Raw genomic sequence first — 22,907 nt, forward strand, 5'->3', positions numbered from 1 at the left:
CTTCTAGACCACCTTCCCTCATTTTCTCAAAAAACCTGTAATTTTGAATTTTATGACATAATCTCCTACCCCTTGTTACTGTAATTGTGTTTCTTTTTTTAATATGTTGTGTCTATAGATGTTCTCTTTTTTTAAAGCTCTACTTAGTTTTCTTTTTAAATATCTTTATTTATTTATTTTTTATGTGGTGCTAAGGATCGAACCCAGTGCCTTACACATTCGAGGCATGCACTCTACCACTGAGCTACAGCCCCAGCCCCTGTAATTGATTGTGTTTCATTTCCATTTTGGATCCTGGCTCATTGTCTCTTTTTCTAATTCTACTTTTGTCTAAATTCTTGGTGATTCAAATATTCACCTACATGATCCTTCATATCCTTGCCTATCAGTTTCTTCTTCATTTATCTTCTGTTCAATTTCAGCCATCAATTCCCATGGTCATGCCCTATATCTCATAATTACAAATAACACGTAATCCATCCATATTCTTAGTTTGCTATTTGCTATTGTCTTATCACTACTTCTTGCCCTTCTGTTTTACTTGCTCTGGAATCAAGACCCTAATCATTCATCAATGCTTTCCTACCAGTAGGACCTCAATACTTTCCTTCATCTTCATGCTGCTTGCTCGCACGCCACCGCCCCACACCCCCCAATTCAGCTGAGATGCCTTGGTCAGTCATAATCACTCCTTTGTTGTGCACTTTAGCTTCTTTGCTTCTTCCATTTATTTGTATTTATTTTATAGAAACCACAGTTCTGGTTATATCTAATGTTTTGTCTCTTCTGCTTTTCACCTATGTAACTGAATCTGGCTGGGTTAGGTGGTGGAGACAACACAAACAGGCTGATGGATCTCACTTAATTTCTTACCAAGAAACCTTAAGTGTTACTTTATAAAATCCCACAGTTGTATTAGCTTCCTAGTTCTTCTACTCTTCTAGATGACTACTTTATGCTTACTTCAAACCTCTAGTCTTATCCTCCTTACCTCATCTTACAAGATTAGGAAACATCCTACTTCTCAGCAAATTGAAACAAAGAAAAATTTCTATAGAAACCATGACTACATTTACCCACCTACCAGCATTCTGGTTCATTTTGCCTTGCTGCTTATTACCACACATGATCTATAATGTTGAGCAGAGAGAATCGATCCTATCCTAACAGTAGGACCTGCACTTTGTATATTGGATCCTGCTCTCTCTCAACTAATCAGGATCATCACTTTACCCATTCTTCCCACTTACCCTACTCATCAATTTTCTCCTCTTTACTGGTCATATCCATTACTATGCAAGCAAATTCTTAATTTCTTTTATCTTTAAAAATACTTTTCCTGTTCTCGCTTTTGTCAGATATTACTCCATTTTTTCTCCCTTTGCAGCAAAACTCCTTTAAAGAATAGTCTGTACCCAGTTGTCTGGATTCTTCCCCTCTTGCTCTCTTAAGTGCACTTTTTCCTACCACTATATTAAAACTACACTTGTCATGGCTTCCAATGATCTACATATAGCTAATTGTAGTGGTCCAATCTCAGTTTTTGTCTTAATCTGTCAGCACTGTTTTTGTGGTACTGTGGGTTAAACCCATGCTCAGCAAGTTCTCTATCACTGAGCTATATCCTCAGCTTTGTCATCATTATTTGGTAATACTCATCAAACTTATTACCTTCTTGTAACACTTTTTAAAATTGGCTTCCAGGATACTAGAGTGATTTTTTTTGTTTTTATTTTTAATAAGTCATATTTACTACTTAGAACCCAACACTGGTGTCCCATTTCACTCGGGGTAAGAGCAAAAAAAACTTAGGATTTTAAGTACTATTAAATCCTAAGTTATCTGGGCTACTTATATTACTGCTCTGACCTCATTCACTAGTGTTCTTTCCCATAAAGGCTGCATTGCTCATCCTCAGGCACATTGGGCATCTCCTGCTTTGGGGTTTTTGTGTGACCTTTCCCTCAGCCTTCACTGATATTGGTTCATTTCTCAATGTAACTATCCTGACTACCCTGTTTAATGTTGGCACTGCTCTTATACTTCATATCCCCTTATCCTGTTGTGTAGATATTAAGAAAATATTTGCTGAATAAATGAATATGGAATACACAATTTTGATTTAAAGGAAGCAACTTTATCTTTTAGCGAATGAATCTCTATCTTCTTTTAGTGAATCTTCAAGGATTCAGTACTCTTGTTTTCCATCAACAATTTCAGGGATGCCACTTGGATATCCTGTAGTTGGATTCAATTCTGATACTACCTGAAATAGGCGAGACCTAACAAGTTAATGGCATAGTACTCCAATTCTGAGTTAATGCACACCTCACATGTGAAAGTTAAGGTGAGAGTTAAGACCTCAGTTCCATGAGACAGCCACCACTTCAGATGCCAACTGGAAATAGGGTTCTCAGTGCATCTGTAATTTCTTCTGGTCAACTACAAATTCAGTTGTTCCCATGCCCCAAATTTTGATAATTTATTACAGTAACTCACAGAACTTAACAATTGCAATTTTATTATAAAGGACATTAACTGAAGAACAGATGTGTAGGCAAGCAAATGTACTGCAGAGCTTCTATAACTTCTCTGGGTACAGCATCCTCTCTGTATATCAGTGTGTTACCAACCCAGAAGCTCCTAGAATTCTGTTGTTTACAGTTTTTATTTAGAGTTTTATTACATCCGGCATGATTGAAATCATTGGTGATGTGATTGAACTCCATCTCCAGTCCCACTCTTCTTCCCAGAGGTCAAGACTAAAAGTCCCAACCTCTAATCATGTGACTGTTTTTTCTGGAACCAATCCCAGTTCTGAAGCTATCATGAATTGCCTGATTAACATCAAACTCTGGTGTGATTAAAAGGGTCTGATGAATTATAAGAAACACCTGTCACTTAGGAAATTCCAAGGGTTTAGAAGATCAGTCTAGGAACAAGGATAAAGATTATATATTTTTGGGGAAGGGTGCTGAGGATTAAACCCAGGAGTGCTTTACCACTAAGCTACAATCCCCAGTTCTATTTTTTTATTTTGAGACAAGTTCTTGCTGAGTTGTTGAGGCTGGCCTCAAACTTTCCATCCTCCTGTCTCAGCCTTCTGAGTTGCTGGGATTATAGGCCTATGCCATCATGCCCAGCTCAAAATATATTTATTATACCACAACAACATGCTGATTGAGAGAATAAGGTCAGAAGGAGCAAGTTGTGCCCCTCAGTGCCATCAATTTTTGTTTTCAAAGCTCATGGAAGATGGAAAAAGAAAATAGATAGAACCAAATAGGATAAAATGGAGGTCAAACATTGGACAATGGTGAAATGCCTGATAAATGGATACTTTTATGTTGATAGTACTCTAAGTTGTCTGTCCTTGGAGTCTATCCCTTATGTGCTTGTATTGCTTATTTCGACTAAGATAATTTGCTCTATTTCTGTTGTCATTTATGGATGTGAAATTTAATTATTGTAGTAAACATTTAGTGGCAGGCCACCAATATGATTATTTTTAGTAGTTAAAAAGGTTGTTAGGAAATAGTTGTAACTAATGTCAAAAGACAAAAATTACAACATTCTATAAAGTAGAATGAATGTTTCAAGGAGCTGAGCAGAGGAGGTTGGTTTTGTAAAGAGAAAAGGGCTGAGGAAAGCAAAATCAGGAAAAAAGCCAATTGGTCATTTTAAAGTCATTTTTCTTGTAAACATTAAAAAGAGCACTTCTGTAATGCCAGGTGAAACTGGCTATTCTTTCTTACTCCTAATTCCTTGGAAGCTTAGATGAACAATTTTGATTAACTTCACAATGTATGACTGATTTGGTCTGTGGGCCTAGTGTGAAGAGCTTGGTCCAAACCAATGTCCTCATCTAAATTTATTTTAAGAATCAGCACATGTATAAAAATATTAAAGTTTGCTTATGCAAATGTCATTAAGAAATGGAACCAAAACACACTTGTGACCCATCTTAATTTGGAAGGGTTCAAAAAAGAATATTACTTAAATAATTTTAGCAGTAAAAGTAAAATTTTATTTTTTTGGTTTCTGTGAAGTTATTTGACTACAAAAAGATAATATATTCCTGGAGTTATTTTTAAGGATTAAAATCAATAGACTTTTCCCTTATCCTAAGTTATGATTAGTGTATTATAAGTACAGATATGTAAATGTGTTACTGGTAAAATTTAAGGAAATGATTTTGTTTTTTGTTGACAGGAGTCAGATCATAGGAAGAAACTAAAGATACATTGTTGTTGTTATTTATATATTTGCAGAACTATAATCTGCTTATAGAGTTTTGAGAAAATTACCTTTTTTGTGTGATCCTAGCCTGAGACCATTAAGTAAGGAATACTTAGAAAACATTGCTGAAATTGTAAACTACTGAAAGAAAGAGAAGTTGTAGCAAGAGGCCTTCATTTGGAGTCAAAGCTTATTATTAGTAAAAGTTACATTGAACTTAAGAACATTTTAAACATACTATTCTTGGTATGTTCTGCCTAATTAAAGGTTGGAAGCTTATTAAATAAGTGTTACCACTTTCCAGAAATTTATTGAGAAGCAGCTAGCTATGTACCAGACGTGAGACCAGATAAGATAGCAGTAACTACAAGTGCCAGCCCATAATTGATGTAGAATGTCATGAGTAACATTGGTCTTTTTCTACTTATGACCTAGTTTACTGAGCCTTAAGGAGATAATTGATCATGAGACCTTAGTGTTTTTTGCTAGAACCAGTTATGTTTGTTGAATTCTACCAGTCTGTTTTAACAAAATGATTGTACTCTCAACTCTGCCATTTAACCATTTTTGAACCTGGGAAAATTAATCTGAGTCTAATATTCCGTAACTTTAACAAAATAATAGTACCTTCCTTACAATGCCTTTGTGAATGTGAAGTGCCTGTTTTAGTGCCTGATCTGTATCACATATTGTAATACATGCATTCCTGGTATAATATGTGATGTATTTGATACTAGCTGCTGTTTTTGTTGTCTTCCTTTTTTATTGCAAACATGATTCTGAGATTTTTTTTTTTAAAGAGAGAGAGAGAGAGAGAATTTTTTAAAAAAATATTTATTTTTTTTAGTTATCGGCGGACACAACATCCTTGCTTGTATGTGGTGCTGAGGATTGAATCCGGGCCGCACGCATGCCAGGCAAGCGCGCCACTGCTTGAGCCACATCCCCAGCCCTGATTCTGAGATTTTAATTGGTAATCTTTCAAGGATTAAGCAAACTATATCATGCTGGATTTGAAACATTTTAGACTTTTCTGAGTATTTTTTCATAAGGATTATTACTCTAAATTGGAGTATGAAGTATTCTATAACCTTGGAGTTCAAAATATATAATTTCATAGATATTTAAAAGCATTTTAAAACAAGGAATTCCTGGGTAAAGCATAACTATCTTTTAACTATGAATCTGACTCGATACCTAGCCAGTAAGTTCAGAGTCCTTGGCTTTGGATAATTATCAGCTGCACAGTACCGGACTCACACATTGTCCTCTTATGAGTCTTTTTTAATTGGAAAGATTAATACTTGATTGCCAGTGATTGTACTTTTTAGATTTAGTATCAAATAACATTGACTATTTTCTAACTTTTATAATAATTCTTTAATATTTTGGGAAAATCCACGTTGGTTGTTTTTCTTTTATTATCTATTTTTCTAAGAGGTTTTAAGCAAAAAGAATGTTTTTAGGGATTATTCACACAGTTTACAGTAGTCCTTTACAAGTGTCCTTGTATGTGGAGAAACAGAAAAAAAGTTCATCTACAGAGAGAAAATGGTATAGATGGAAAGAAAGAACAAAGATGAAGGTCAGAAAGCACTGGGTAGATTCTTATTCTAGCACTTTGTAAAGCCCGGCTATCTTTTAGTAACATAATATACTCTAGTGATCTTCCCCCAAGTTGCCTTTCTTTGGGTAAATTTGCTCAGATTGGTTTCTCTGAATAGCAAAACCTCACATAAAAACACTAAAGTAAACTTAAAACAAAAATATATTGATATGAATATCCATATGCCTAACAATGAAGCCATCTTCCTTCTATATATAAATGGATTGTAAACCTAAATATAAGCCTGTGTAAATTTCTTTCACAAAACAGCAATAAATCTTTATGACCTTGAGCTAGGCAGACTCCCTAGATAAAACATCAAAACTATTAGAGAGAGAAATTAAATTTCATCAATATGCCGTCAAGAAAGTGAAAAGACAGCTCACAGAAGGGGAAAAATATTTACATGTGTCCTTGTATCCTGAATATTAAAACAAAAAGAACAGAAACTTATAATTTTGTAATAAAAGACACACAGTTTTTCAATGGAGAAATTATCTGGTTAGACATTTCTTCAAAGAGGACAGTATAAATGGCCAATAAACCCATGAATAGATGCTTACCATCATTAGTCATCAGAGAAACACAAATCAAAAGCACAAGGAGACACCTCTTCACCACTAGTATCACTATAGTATCACTATAACTAAGTAGACAAATAATAAGTGTTGACAGGGCTGTTCAGAAATTGGAACCCTCATACATTACTTGCAAAACAGTGTAGCTGTTTTGGAAAACCAGTCGTGGTTCAGATGTTAAACAAAATTGTCAGGGGACTCAGCAATTCTACCCTTAGCCATATACCAGGCAAAACATGCCATACAAGAATGGGTATTTGAGTGTCAAAGCATCATTATTCATAATAGCCCAAAAGTGAAACAACCCAAATATAATTAGCTGATGAATACCAAAGGCAGAACATTCTCTCTAATAATGTGGATGATAACCCACAACATGAGAGGGCAAGATTAGAAGGTGGACTAGACAAAGGGGAAAAAAGGGAAGGGAGAGGGGATGGAAATAGAAAAGACAGTAGAGTGAACCAGACATAGCTTTCCTAATCTTATGTATGACCAGTGTATCTCCACATCATATACAACCACAATAATGGGATCCTGATTGGAACAAGTTATACTTATTCTACATATGTATAATATGTCAAAATACACTCTACTCATATATATCTGGAAAGAAGAAATTAAGCAGATGTGAGCAACTACAAAAAAAAGCTAATGAATGGATAAACAAAATGTGGTTACAATCATAGGTCACTTAACAGTAGGGATACTGGCTGAGAAAGCATCATTAGACAATTTTTGTCATTGTGCAGACATCATTGTACTTATAACACAAAGACAGCTACAGCATTACTAGGCAATATATCTTATGGAACCACCTCATACATGCAGTCCATCCATCATTGACCAAAATATGTGGTGCAGGACTATATACACATAAATGGAAAATTATTCAGCCATAAAAAGAAGTGAAGTAATGATACATGCTGCAATATTGATAAACATTTTCAAACACTAAGTGAAAGAAGCAGGAAAAGGTGAAGAGAAGACAAAAGAACACATAATGTATGATTTTATTTGTATGGAATGTTCAGAATAGACAAACTCATGGAGATATAAAGTAGATTAATGATGTCCAGGAACTGGGAAGATGGTGTAATGGAGAGTGACGACTAACGGATACAGGGTTTTGTGGAAAAGGATACAAATGCCCTAAGATTAGATTGTGGTGATGGTTGTACAACTTTGAACATTGTATACTAACCTAGTCTGTATTCTTTAAATGGGTAAATTGTATGACACCTGATTTATATCTCAATAAAACTGTTTTTTAAAGTAGATAGAAAATATAGTATGTTATCTAGTGATAAAGAAACAAGCTCTGAGTGGTGGATGCCTGTAACCCCAGCATCTGGGGAGGTTGAAGCAAGAGGATCACGAGTTCAAAGCCAGCCTCAGCAATTTAGCAAGGCACTAAGCAACTCAATGAGAACCTGTCTCAAAATAAAAAAAAAAGAGCTGTGGATGTGTCTCAGTGGTCAAGCGCCCCTGAGTTCAATCCCTGGTACACCTCCCCCACCCCACCTCCACCCCCCAAAAAGAAACAGGCTTCAGCTGGGCGAGAGGTGCAAGCCTATAATCCCAGTGACTCACAGGCTGAGACAGAAGAATCATAAGTTCAAAGCCAGCCTCAGCAACTTAGAGAGGCCCTAAGCAACTTAGTGAGTTGCCCTAAGCAACTTTAGTGTCTCAAAAGTAAAATATGAAAAGGTCTGGGGATGTGGTTTAGCACCCCTGGGTTGAATCCCTGGTATAGGGGGAAAAAAAAAGAAAGAAAGAAAAGAAAAAGGCTTCAAAAATAATTAACTGATCTCTATAAAAATAACAGTTTGGGGTTATGTATTTATTACCTAAATATTTTTTTTCATAAGGAAAGTTAAAAATGATAAGTAGCTGTTGCTTCATTTGAAGCTAATTGGAATAAAATTTTGTACTGATTGTATTTATTGGCTTGAATTACACCAGAAGTTTAAATAGATTTATTCTAACTTATCTGTCTCATTGCCTTTTTTTTTTTTTTTCAGGGGTAGGGGAGTTTGAATAGAGACAGGTGTGTCATGGAAAGATCATGGACTTAGCATTTGTTAGGCCAGGACAAATACAGGTGCCCATCCAGGTTTTGGACAAATGATATAATTTCTTAGACTATCCATTTGAAAACTTTAAAATAAGTGAGTTGCTGGGTGTGAGAATTTTGAAGTTTCTTTTTCTTCCTAGTTGTTTGTTAGAAGTATGGGAGATTTTCCTAGGAAAAATAAAATTAAAATAAATAACTACAAGTATAATTAGGTTCTATCCATGTTTTAATGTATTTGTTCATATTAATGTTAGATTTTAAGCATTTTATAAACAAATGTTTAGACTGTATGCAATGTCTAAACCTAAAATAGGTTCTCAAGTTATTTAAAGAAACCAAAATTTAACTACATTGTGGGTGGTCTTTGAAGTATTAGGTGATAGAGATCATTAAAAATATTAACTAAAAATTTTATTTTAATTTTTTAGTCTTTTAAAAATTGTCATTGATTTTGACTGTTTTTTTAGATATTTGCATAGCATCTACAATTAATTCTAGCACTTTCAACTAATTTTTTAATATACTAACTTATGTCACCATTTTTTTCCTGTTAGGGGTTTTTAATAATAAAATACATATTTTTAGGACAGCTAAAAACAGGTTGAATTTAGAGAAATCTGCTATAATTACACATGGTCTTTTATACTGAGTTATTTAGTGGCTGATGTGTGGCAAATACATTTTTATGCTTCACTTAAATAATGGTATGGGGTGGGATTCAATTGTCTGTTTTTTAGCATGATTAGCTTACATGATTTTAATATACTAGCATTTCTTTATTTGCAGAGATCCTGCATATTTTGATGAAAATTGGCTAAACAGAATCAAAACTGAAGTGGGAGATAATTGGAGGCTAAAGGTATTTCTTTTTGTTGTACCATCTATTGAATCTTTAAATGTTTGTGTGTGTTTGATATTTGTTATGGTGGTGATTTTTGTTTGTTTGTTTGTTTAGTCTAATACATTTAGTAAGTTTTAGAAACCTAGGTAATCCGTAGTGAAATAACCTAGAATTAAAGATTGGAGGTATCCTGAAGTCAGTAAGACATAGTTAGTGAGGGCATGGGCTTTGGAGCCAGAGTGCCTGTGTTCTCACACAGGTCTACCAGTACTTTCTGTGGGGAAGTGTTGTCATCTTTCTGTGTTTCAATTTCCCCACTGTAAAATACAGATTGTAATGGGATCTACCTCACAGAAATAAGTGAGTTATTGTGTACTTAGAATAGCACACAGAGCCTGGGGTTGTAGCTCAGTGGTAGAGCACTTGCCTGGCACATTTGAGGCACTGGGTTTGATCCTCGGAACCACATAAAAATAAATAAATAAAATAAAGGTATTATGTCCACCTATAACAACAACAACAACAACAAAATAGTGCATAGTATGTGTGTTGGTTGCCAATGGTGATGGTTGTGTTGGTATTGAGAAAATGTTGATCATTATTTACTGTGTCCAAACACTCAAAGAATGAAACATTTTCATTTCTTTCCTAGTAACCTTAAATTTCAGTATTTCTCAGTCTTAAACCAAACCCACAATAAGAAATATAGTTTACTTTTGTAACCTGCTGCCCACCTGAATGTGTGTGCATATATAGGCAAGCAGCTTATTATTCATACTTTATATACTGATGTTTTTATTTTATTTTTTCAAATGTTGGTTGCAATCCACTAAATTTTTTTTTTATATTTTTAAATAATTATATGCTCACAGGAAGTTGGTCCTGTGTAACTTTTCATCCAGTTTCTCTATTGGTAGAATCATCTATAACTATAATGCATTATCAAAATAGGGAATTAAACTTTTTATGATGTACAGATCATTTAGATTTTACCAGTGTTGCATGTACTTCTGTTTGTATGTTCAGTTCTTTGTCACCATTCATGGCATAGCGTATTTCATTACTAATCACAGGGTACAGAACTATGGTATCACCAGAGGCTTCCTGGTGCTGCCTTTAAAGCCACATTCATAATACCAACACACTTGTGTCTTTGCAACCACCAATTTCTTCTACTTTTCTGTAATTTTGGTACACTAGATTGATAGATTTTTTTCTTTTCAATATATACCGATATATACTAGTGGAGACTCAGAAATGCAAATGATTAAGCATGTAAAGCCCCTGATCTGTCTGGATTTTTTTTCCTTTTTTCATTCATATATTCATTCACAAATTTGTTTATGAACAAAGGAATGAGTAAATGATGAGGTCTCGCTCTGTTGCTCAGGCTGGTCTTGAACTTTTGGACTCACGTGGTCCTCCCACCTCAGCTTCCTGATTACCTGAGACTACAGAAGCATACCCACCAAGTCCAGCCCTGGTTTGTCTTTATATTTCCCCCAGAAAGCACTTGCTTGATTAACAGGTGTTGGTTGCTTAAGTATTGGGACTGACAAAATCTAATTCCTTCTTTTTTCTAAGCAAGGGAATGAAAACTGTTTAATGGCTCTGTTTTAATTTCTGAACAACCTTTCAAGATTAGGCAATTAAAGTAATCATTATATAATGTTATAGTGTGTTCAAAACAATTTAGGCATGTTTAAGATAATGCTACTAATCCTTTTGTGTTTGCTTGCTGGCTTGATCAAAAGGGGAGTTGCATATTCTCTTCCCCATGTGCACAGAAACACACACATGCCCAGATGCACTATATTTGTTGTCATGAGTATGTGGCAATGGTATTTAGACAGATAAAAATACAGTTATACAGTAAAAATGTTTATTATATTCTTAATGTTTAGAACTGAAATTTGTTTTCCATATTTTACCTTAAGTTATACTTCCTAAATTTTATGATGCCATTGAGTAAAAAATATGATATATATCTTTGTGATTGAGGAAAAGCTACTCTTTTAAATGAACATATTTGTTTTTAAGATAGTCTAATTTTAAATATATGAGAAAAAGTATCATCTTAGAATAGGACTAAAGAAAATAAAGAATTTTCATATCTCTAAATTCTTCCAGAAGAACAAACATGTTATTTTTGAAGTTTATTATTGTTTTTAATAAATGAGCAAGTTTTTAGTTTATTTTTTCTTAAAAATAAATGTCTTCAACCCTTGGGTTGCCCTTAATTAATTCAGCCTCTTTTTAAAAAAATATAAATCTATAGTTTTATTAAGACAAAAACTGACCATGTATAGGAAGTTTACATTTAAACAAAGTTTTCATAGAAATCTAACACAAGCCTAAAAAAGATTTTATAATGTAGCTCTAATACATGTTAATCTTCTAAGACCAGGTCTTTTGAAATCATTTGACCCTTAAATTGACTCAGTGAAACTTGTGCTGTCAGTGAATGAAACTTGCACTAATGGTTTCAGAGTTTAGAATTAAAAAATGAGTTTCCAGTAGTTTCTCCAGTAGTTTCCATCCTAAGAGCATGGGCTGTCCTCTTTCTCTAGTCTCCTCTTTACCTCCCTTGGTGCCCCCCCACATCCCCCCAACCTGCGCCCCCCCCCCCAATGCCCCGCTCCCCAGTATATCAGCCATTGGTTTGGATGGACAAGCTGATATTTATAACTTCATAATTGGGAAAAAAAGGGGGTCTTTTTGTTTAACTTCAGGAATTAGCACCTCTAAGACAGAATGATCTGCCTAGATATACTCTCCCAATAAAACACTTTCCCATCTCAACTCAGTTTCCATCTCCAAAGTGGCAGCTGTGATAATTTTGTGGGGAACAACATTAAGCTCACTTTGGCTCATAAGTTTCAGGCATTCACAGCCTTTAAATAGTCTCTCACAAGTCTTCATTTATGGTGCCAATGACATTTTTTGAAATGGTAAAATACTTACCTCTTGCAATCATTAGTTACTTGTTTTTTCCATTGTTTTACCATATTCCCAGTCAGGCCCCCATTTTTAAAAAATTGTTTATTTTATTTATTTTAATGAGGTGCTGAGGATCAAACCCAGTGCCTCACAAGTGCTATGCAAGTGCTCTACCACTGAGTCACAGCCCCAGCCCCTCAGGCCCCAAATTTTAACTACAGTGATCCTATTCATTTCTCTTCTATCCCATCCTATCCTTCCCACCCCCAAATACTACACCATTAATAGCCAAAAACTATACACATGCTGCACTATAAAAAATGCAAAGTTAAGCAGGGTATGATGGTGCACACCTGTAATCCTAACAACTTGGGTGGTGGAGGCAGGAAGATTGCAAGTTTGAGGCCAGCTCTAAGCAATTTAGTGAGACCTATCTGAAAACTAAAAAGGCTGGGGATGTAGCTCAGTGGTAAAGCACCCCTGAGTTCAATCTCCAGTACCGGAAGAAAAAAAAAAAAGAAAGCATTATTGGGAAGAGGGCTATGGGTTGTGGAGATATTCTTGGAAGATTGACAGTACCTTTTTGCTTTCCCACACACCCAATTCTCCAGAGTTTGACCTTCATCGAAGGCTCTTTGCTTTTCTCAGTAAAGTGTAGAATGGGTTGCCTTGAAATACTTATCTCCTCTCCTCCCCTGGAATGGGTGTGCAAACTGTCCAGCTTGGAACAGCTTTTAAGTGCTTGGGCTGCTGCAGGGCACAGATTTAAGACTGGTTCTTCAAAGGACATCTTCTCAAGCTACCTAATAGTGTCAAGATAAGTAGAACTCCTCCTCTTCCCACTTGAAACCCAGTCTGAGGCAACAGGGGTTGAGACTCAGGAGAGTTAATTCTTATTATCTTTTTTTTGTTGTCATCCTCCAGGGTGTGGGAATGCCATTGAGTCAGCCTTTACCCATAGAGTGCTATGACAGCCTGTGAGCACTTGACATTGGCTTCCTTGGAAGGGGTGAAGTCAGCCTTGTTAGAGTTTTTCAGCTAAAGTCTGTAGCTCCATTATTCAGCTCCAGCTTTAAAACCTGGGCAATGCCTTTTTTTCCTTCTTTTTTGGTTTGCTCTCTTCTTCATTATCTTGAGAGTCAGAATCAGCTTTGCACTTGTTTCCCTCTGATTTATCTATCTGTCCTGGGCTGTTTTCTGTGACCTTAGAAACTCAGCAATGAGCTCCAGGGAATCCAGGTTCTCTTCTGGCTCTGTATGTTGTCCTCATCTGAGAAAACTTTGTTTTAGGAGGTACTTCACTTTGCCCTTTACAACTTGACCATAGATAACCTTTTCCCCCCACATATTATTCTTCCTCTTTTAGCACCTCCTCCACTTTCTTGTTTTGTTTTTTCTCCAAAGTGCCTGCTGGCTTTCTAATATGAAGGGGGATGCTGCCCAGAGCGGTGCTTAAGAATCTGAAAGGAGGGGCTGGGGTTGTGGCTCAGCAGTAGAGCATGTGCGAAGCGCTGGGTTTGATCCTCAGCACCACATAAAAATAAATAAAATAAAGGCATTGTGTCCAACTACTGTCCAACTAAAAAAGTATTAAAAAAAAAAAAAGTCTGAAAGGAATCAGTGCTAAGCTACTGGTATATCTTGTTGTGCCAGTTGGGGGAATGCTGCCCAGGAATGGAACAAGTTGGGTGGCTGCAGTCAAGCCCCTTCCTGAAAGCTGCAGCATACTGCTCTAAAATATCTTCAATTACAGGTCCTTAATCCAAAATTTGAAACTCTCTCTGGTCCTAAAACATTCAGACAATGGATGCTCAACCTGTTCTAATATAGGCCAAGGTCAGCTAGATCAATTGGATGATCAACAGAATCATATCATATACACATTTAATTTAACATAGATTTAACTGTATGAGTTGGGGGAAAAAATTACAATTTGCAGTAAACATGGCAATGATACTCTGTTATTTCTCCCAAATAACCTATTGGCCAGAGAACTTAAGCTCTGGGATGAGTAAACACTGGGCGATATCTGTGGTGTTTCCTTTTATTTCATTTTTAGGGTTCTTCGTAGAGTATAAGGTCTTGTAGTACTCAGTATTATTTATTCTAATGTTTCAAGATATGACAATAAATTTTACAACCTGTCCTAAAAGTATTTACTTTGAAAAGCTAAAGAAACAGCAATCTTTTCCAACAGTGAGGGAATTTGGAGACATTATATTTGGTGGGTTAAGAGATCTGTAAGGGTAATTTTTACTATAGTTTTTAGCTTAGTGCTCTAAATTTAGAATTTAAATCTGTGTGTAAGTGATAGCTCCACTTTGCTGAGGAAAATAGCACTAAACTTGAATCTTCATTAATGACAGCAATTTTTTCTTTGTAGAAAATCTGAATAATTCAATGTAACTGTTAAGTTTCATTCACTTACCCAGCATTTTCTGTCAATGTGGTCAATACATTGAAACTTAAACTAGTTGGAAATTTAATTTTTTGCTTTTTTGTTGTACTAGGGATGGAGCACAGGGCTTTGCACATGCTAGCCGTAAGCACTCTACAACTGAGCTATATCCCCAGCCCATTTTTTAATTTGAGACAGGGTTTCTCTAAATTGCCCAGGCTGAACTTGAACTTGGAATCCTCCTGCCTCAGCTGTCTGATTATCTGGGATTACAGGTGTGAGCCACAGTGCTCAGTCTTAATTTTTTTTAAATAAATTTCTTAGACCTGTTTTGATGATGGTAAATTCAAATATGCTCTTAAATTTTATGTTTTTTTATACATGTTGGGTGTCCCTTATCTGAAATGTTTGGGGACCAGAAGTGCATCAGATTTCAGAGTGTTTTGGATTTTGTAATATTTGCGTTAGATTTTGTGGGTTGAATATCTCTAATCTGAAATCAGAATGCTCCAAATCCAAACTTTTGAGTATTAATGTGACTTTCCAAAAGTTTCAGATTTGGGAGAATTTAAAATTTCAGATTTTTGGATTAGGAATGCTTAACTTGTATATGCTTTATGATTAACTAGAATGATGTTTGGCTTAGAAAATTTTATGTTAAACTATATTTTGATTTTTGCTTGTCTTTGACCCAGTTGTTTTCTCTCTTTATACAGATTAGCAATTTAAAGAAAATATTAAAAGGAATCCTGGATTACAATCATGAGGTAAGGACTCTCTTCTGATTCTACTTGGAAGTATTACCATAGGATAATTTAATTTTATAATAGTTTTAAATAAGGAAAATTCATTTTCAAATTTAATAATGCACTTATTTTCTCTTATTTAGTTTCTAGGATATTGGCTCCAATAACCATCTGTTACATGCCAAACAGATGAATAAGCTTTATTGCATTATGGGTAGTTTGTGGATGATTACTAATTTATGTTAGATTTTGCTTTCTACTATTAATTTTCCCTTCTTCCCTAACTTGTGAAAATGGTTTAGAGCCTGTGCACTATCATGGTTAACTTCACTGCCTACTTGTGTCTTATTATTTGGCAAGACCCTGGCCCTAGGTGAACTTACTTTACCCTCTGAATCTGCATATCACATTGCTGGGGAAATTTTCAGAGAGTGGGACTAAATAATTTCACTTTAAATTTCATGATCATAGATTCCAAATGGACACAATACTATGTAGAAATCTGCATTATTTTCCTATTGTTTTCTTCCCCCTGCAAGCTTACGTGTGTTAATGATTACATTTATAACCATAACACCAGTCTTCCCATTTCAGTAAGTGTGACACTTCCATCCACCCTAGTACACTGTACAATCTTAACAATTCACACTCCATCTCTACCAGGTCCTGAGGATGAACAAAGAGTTCTTTACCACTGAGCTATATCCCCAGCTCTTTTTATTTTTTGAGACAGGTTCTTGCTAAGTTGCTGAGGTTGGCCTTAAACTTAGCAGTCCTGCTGCCTCAGCCTCCTGATTACAGGTGTATGCCACTATGCCCAGCCCTTCCTTCTTTTAATACCATCTGCAAGATCTATTAAACCTTCAAAATAGAGTTTTCTCCAGCTCTCCCACCACGACCCTACACCAAACCATCATTAGCTTGTGTTTAGATTACTAAAACACCTAACAGATTTTACCATTATCCTTTGGTAGTTGGGTCTCCACTTTCAAGCTAGGATAGTTTTTAAAAATATAAACTAGAATATGTCAGTTTCCTTCTTTAAGTCTTAGGTGATTTTGTATTGCCTTGAAGATCAAATCTACATTTCTTACAATGTACCACCAGGTGCTACACGATCCTCTAACTACTTCTTACACTACTTTCTCCTCACCAACAACACTATAGCCCCTTCATCCCCCTCCTGTTCCTCAGATATGCCAAACCCCTGTGTGCCTCAGAGCCTACACTCCTGGTTCTCTTGATATATGTCATGTTCTTCCCTCAGCTCTTGTCATTGCTAGCACATACTTATTTGAACCTATTCTTATTTCCCAGAGATGCATTCCCCAAGTATGCGCTATCTCAGCTGGGACAGCAGTTACTTCAGCCCCATTTATTCACAGCACTGTGTTTATTCCCTTTGATCTTTGCCATATCTGGGCTCTTTTTGTTTTGTTTTGTTTTGTTTACTTGGTTGTCTCACCCTCATATTAGTCATGAAATGAGGTTGGGACCAGACCTGATGTAGTCATTGTTACATCCCAGCCCCATTGCATTTTGTCACTCTAGATTTTCTAATTATCTCAAGTATGTGGTGAAGCCCTCCTGTAATTTCAGCTACTGGGAAGGCTGAGGTGGGAGGATCATAAATTTGAGGCCAACTTCAGCAACTTAGATCCTGTCTCAAAATAAAAAGGTCTGGGCTTGTGGCTCAGTGGATTGACTTGCTGAGTTCAATCCCCAGTACCATAAATAAGTAAATATTTATAAATATTAGTAAATAGATACTATAAATGTTTATATATTTGGAAATATGTAAATAGATGACTACTCTAAAATTAATAGTATTTATTTACATAAAGTAAATACTAATTTCCAAGAAAAATACGACACTTAAGACGAATAACAGTACATGCAGGGTTTGTGTTAGACATCTTGACAAATGTGTAAAGGAGTATTTTGTTACTGTTACTTCTTAAGTGTACTAAGAAGTAATATTTATTAGATCTTTTGGCTTAGAAGAAGTAATTGTTTTTGTTCTGAGCATTGTGCCTATTTTGTGAAGTATAAATGGTAATTTTCACTAAAGTTTTACAGTAAAAAAGAACGAAAACTTTTATCAAAGATCATGATGATGTTTCAGGAACATTTTATTGAGGAAGGTATTATTTGTTATTGTGAGGAAGGTATTATTTGTAATGCTGTACTCTTACTAGATGTTAGAAGTCCTGTTATCCCCATCTTACATGTGAGAAATTTTAGGTCAGGTAATCTAACCATATATACCTCTTTCTGTTAATCTATTTTTTTTAATTCCTCCAACTATTCTACCTCTACTCCACAAAATGTTCCTTGTCAATGTTTTGGTCCTTGAGTCTATCACTGTCACTCTGTGGCTTCAGTCAGCATCATCCAGTCATGCTCCTTGTATTCAGAGAGTAGAAAAATCCAATCTCTGAAGATGGCTTTATGTCTTTGGAACTTTTCTAATGCCCTTTTAAGAGCCCAATTCTATTCAGTACTAAATGATTATGACAAAGAATGGGAGAATAAGTAAAACTAAAATCAGTATATATAGTTGGTATTTGCTTAGTTTGTGCCTGCACAACTATTTAGTAAGCATACTATGTGACTCATTATCAGTCCTCATTTATTCTCATAGCCCAGTGTTTTTTTTTTCTTCTGACTACCTACTGTAATTTGTAATTGTGTATTTCTTTGTGCGTTTACTTATTCATTTTATGCCTTCTACACCCTACATAAACTCCTTGAAGGCAGAATACTTCTCTGTTTTTAAAAGCCTTTAACAGAATAATTCTAGTTTTAGAAATTTACCTACTAAAACTTCATAACAGCCACTCAGAAGTCTGAGGCAGGAGGATCACTTGAGCCCAGGAATTGGAGGCCATCTGGGACAACAGAGTGAGTGAGACCCTATTACAGTAAAATAAAATAAAACTACTTAGGGCTGTCTACCTCGTCATTATTTCATAGTAGGTAAAAATTGAAAATAACCCAAATGTCTAACAATAAGAAAATGTTTTGTAAATACCTTGCAACCATAAAACTTCATATTAATAAAAACTATTTAATAATATGAAATATGAGATTGTATGTGACATATGATACCAGTTTTATAGAAAATATACATAAATGTACTTGTAAAATATGTATGCAGATCCATAGTCTCTAATCCTTTAGACCAGATCCATTTTGAAATCCAGAGTGTTTTAGACTTTAGAAAGGTAATATGAGCCTGATGCAGTGGTGTACAACTCGGGAGGTTGAGGCAGGAGGATCACAAGTTTGAGGCCACCTTAGCAATTTAGTAAGATCCTGTTTCAAAATGAAAAGCACTGGGAAGTTAGCTTAGTGAGAAAGCACCCTTGAGTTCCATCCCTAATATCTCCTTCCCACCCCCAAATAAAAAGGTAACATGGTATAACCATGTATTGTGTGAATACCCCCAGGCGGGTTCCCTTATCCTATTATGTTGATATTTCTGCAGTGAAACTATTTTTCACTCTAAATGGAATAATAAGAATAATAAATAAACTGTTCATTTATTACCTTTCACCCTTATCCTGGGAAGAATTCCTTTGTCCTATCCTACCTTATATTCCATTGACTGAATAATATGTATTTCTTGTTCCTGGTTTTTTTTTTTTTTTTTTTTTTTTTTTGTAAAGCACATTTTCCATTAACATCTTCTGAAAAGTACTTGATAGATAACTTTTTTAAGTCATGCACATTTGAAAACAATCTTTCTTGAGAGTTGAGTTGGTTATGGAATTTTAGTTGGAAATAATGTAAGTATTTTGAAGGCATTGCTGCATTGTCTTCTAACTTGCAGAAATGTTGAAATTTCATGTGGATTCTCATTCCTTCTTGGTAACTTTTTCATTTTCTGGAAATTTTTAGGATCTTTTTAAATCTCCCAAGTTTCAGGATGGTGTGCTTTGGTGTGAGGTGTACTTTTTGCAGGGAAAAAGCTTTATTTAAAAAATTATTACTATGCTTTGGCAGTTTCCAAGTATTCAAACTACCCATCTGTTAGTTTTAGTTTTAGAAATTTTTCTGATTTTTTTTAATTTATATTTTTTCAATTTATTTTCTCTATTCACTTTCCAGACTTTGAGCCTCCTGGATTAATCCTTTAATTAATTAGCTAACCATTTCTCTTGTGTTTTTGCTCTGTTTTCTGAGATAATCACACACCTTTCTTCCAGGTTGTGCATCAAAGCTTTCATTTATGCTATCATATTTTCAATTCCCATAAGCTTTGCTCTTTTCTAAGTGAAACTTTTATATCCTGTTCTTACTTTATGAATATAATACTTTTTCTCACCTTTCTGTGAGTACTAATCACAGATTATTTTTACTTCCATATATTTTTTTTTTACTTTATTTATTCATTAATCCATCTGCCCAGGTTCCTCCCAGTAGGCATCACAGTTAGCAACTGCCAAGGAAGTAAATGATCTTCCTCCCACTCCCATCACTCCTTCTCCCCAGCCATAATGATCTTGATATTGTTGGAATTCCAGTACACTCCTATCTCAGTACTTTGCCCCAGGCTAAAATCTTGTGTGGCTTGTTCCTCCACATTTTGTTATATGATTTTCTGGTTTATTCTAGATCTCTATTCATTTTGTTGTTGTTGTTGTTGTTTTGGAAAGTTATTATTTTATTTTGGGGGGGTGTTTTGATTTTGTATTTTGGTTTTTGTTTGTTTGCTTGGTTTGGGGGCTGGGGATGGAATCCGGGGTCCCACGCAGGCTAAGCACAACTCTGCCACTGAGCTGTATCCCCAGCTACTCTGTTCAGATTTTGTCTGAGGCAGATTTTGTTAAAAGCTTTCATTGACTGCTTATCTGAAATAGCAGCAGCCCTTCTGTACAACACCTATCAGTTTTTCATTGTAAAATAAACATATATTCAGAAAAGTATGTGACATACTTAACAGTTAATTATAAAGTGAACCGTCTTATAATAGGTCTGTGGAACATTGTCACCACCTTAGAAAGCCCCTGTGTTCACCTTTCACAACCTCTTTTCACTTCCTATCTGCAGCATAGAGTGATCCAGAGTATGTAAAATAAAATTTAAAAATCCATTCTTTGGCAATTATCAAGAATACAAATAATAATAAATGTTGGCAAGGATGTGGGGGAAAAGGTACACTCATACATTGTTCATAGGACCACAAATTAGTATAGTCACTCTGGAAAGCAGTATGGAGATTCCTCAAAAAACTAGGGATGGAGCCAGCATATAAACTAGGTATCCTACTCCTTGGTCTATATCCAAAAGATCTAAAATCTGCATACTATAGAGATGCAGCCATATCAGCTTTTATCACAGCACAATTCATAATAGATAAGCTATGGAAACAACCTAGGTACTTGTCAACAAATCTTGCTACCAGCATTTAAGGACTCAAATGGAGTGAATGTGACTATAGGGTCTGAGTTTTTATTTAATCTCGGCTTTTTTGGTGTCCCCTAGTTCAGAACCTTTTGTTTAAGGTTCACAAAAAACAAACATCTCATCCTTCTTGGAATAGTAAAAGGATCAGTACACAGCTTCTTTTCTCAGTGTGCATATCACATGCCAAATAGTGACTTAAGTTGCTTGAGTTATCAGGATTGTTATAACTTAGGTATGTGAGGTAAAAACAAATTGGGAGTGAGATTGAACAGCTGTGTCCTTGGCAGTCAGTTTCTAGTGATTAAAAAGTAATCTATCAAATATTTCATGTGGTAATATAAATGTGAATGTAATTGTAATCTTTTGTTTCCATTTAGATTTTAGGACAACAGATTAATGACTTTACCCTTCCTGATGTGAACCTTATTGGAGAGCATTCTGATGCAGCAGAGCTTGGAAGGATGCTCCAACTCATTTTAGGCTGTGCTGTGAACTGTGAACAGAAGCAAGGTAATTTATATATTAGTTAGTGTATATATTTAAAATATTGAAGCAAAGTAATATATACTGTATATTTTATATATAAAGCACAGTACAAACAATAACATCTCTCAAAGGTCACCTGTTTTCTACAAATTTTTGCTAGTTTTTTTTTCAATTTTTTTTTTAGTTGTAGATATCTTTATTTTATTTATGGATTTTTATGTGGTGCTGAGGATCAAACTTAGTGCCTCACACATGCTAGGGGATCTCTCTTCCATTGAGCCACAAGCTCACCCCAATTTTTTGCTAGTTTTAGTATTTTTGTTTTGTTTTGTTTTGATTTTTAGTTTAAGCAAGTTTTGCAAGTTACAGTAAATTTGATTGTGGTCCTCTTCTTTCTGTTTCTGGGAGACCACATAATTCTTTTTGAGTAGATTGTTTTTTGTTTATTTTTTATTTTTGTGGTGCCGGGACTGAAACCCTACCTTGTGCATGCCAAGTATGTGTCTACCACTGAGCTACATACCCATCCTGAGTAGAATGTTTTTAATGTATTTTAACTGTATTGGATATGATGAAATTTATTGTTAATTGGACAAGGTTCACCTATTAGTTTGGAAAGTGAACACAGATGCCCAGCAGCAGTTCAGTGGGTATCCATGTCCACCTTCCCAACAAAATCTATAATAGATGCCTTAGAGTCGACATTGTCCCACACCCCGCCCTTTTCCCCATACTATAGTTTGAAATATTTACAAGTTTGTCTTTGCTGTGGGGAAAAGAGGAGAGAAGAGTATCATAATATGTTGTCTTTAAATGATAAAAATAGTTTGAAATTCTGTTCCCTCTAAATGTGGTAGATATTCTTCCCCAAGAAATCACTTAACTCGGTTTTTTAAAGGAAAGAATATTACATATTATCCAGATTGTTTCATCCTACTTACTTATAAGTGATTATAAAACTTTTAGAAACACTATGGGATATTTCTTATTAACCTATCTAGCAAGAAAACTTGAAATTCAAGGGCTTTGGGGGATTGTTTTCACAAAGATGAACAAAGACTTTAAAATAAATTAATGATTTGTATATCAGTGCTAGAAACATCTCACCATATAAATATGAATTATTTCTTATTTTCTTTGTTTCCTTTGTATTGCAATCTAAACTATTGAATTTGAAGTTCCCAGAGCTGAATTTTATCATTTTTATCAAAATATTGGTCAATTTATTAGCTAATTCAGTTTGTAAAATGGCAGTTTAGAAAACATCTCTGTACTTGAGATTAAGAGCATGGGCTGTAATGCCTAATGGGCTGTAATGCCTTGTTTTCAAATTTGATTCCACTTTCAGAAATTATGGAGGGATATTGAGCAAATCACTTAATCTCTGTATTTTAGTTTCTTAATAAAATGAAAATTTAGTACCTACCTCATAAGGTTATTTTGAGGACTCAGTGAGATATGTGCGTAAAACAGTATAGGTTCTTTCACATAAATGGTTCAAATGATCTTAGTTATGTGGAAACTCTTTTTTCTCTTTTGCAATACTAGGGAGTGAAGCCAGGACCTTGTCATGCTAGGCAAGTG

General features: G+C 35.1%; 1 protein-coding gene across 9 annotated transcripts in view; it reads left to right on the forward strand.

Annotated features, from left to right (window-relative positions):
• Window positions 1-22,907, forward strand: part of HOOK3 (hook microtubule tethering protein 3) — a 132,691-nt gene that overhangs the window by 20,427 nt on the left and 89,357 nt on the right. For 8 of the 9 annotated variants that reach the window (XM_081269745.1, XM_081269747.1, XM_081269744.1 and 5 more), the window contains exons 3-5: window positions 9,287-9,359; window positions 15,396-15,446; window positions 21,215-21,347. In XM_081269745.1, the coding sequence (XP_081125871.1) occupies window positions 9,287-9,359; window positions 15,396-15,446; window positions 21,215-21,347 (257 nt within the window). The remainder of the gene's footprint in view (window positions 1-9,286; window positions 9,360-15,395; window positions 15,447-21,214; window positions 21,348-22,907) is intronic. The other variant, XM_081269752.1, reaches the window with a different exon arrangement.

The sequence above is a fragment of the Spermophilus citellus genome (genome assembly GCF_964194105.1).
Source record: "Spermophilus citellus genome assembly, chromosome: 16".
Lineage (NCBI taxonomy): Eukaryota > Metazoa > Chordata > Mammalia > Rodentia > Sciuridae > Spermophilus > Spermophilus citellus.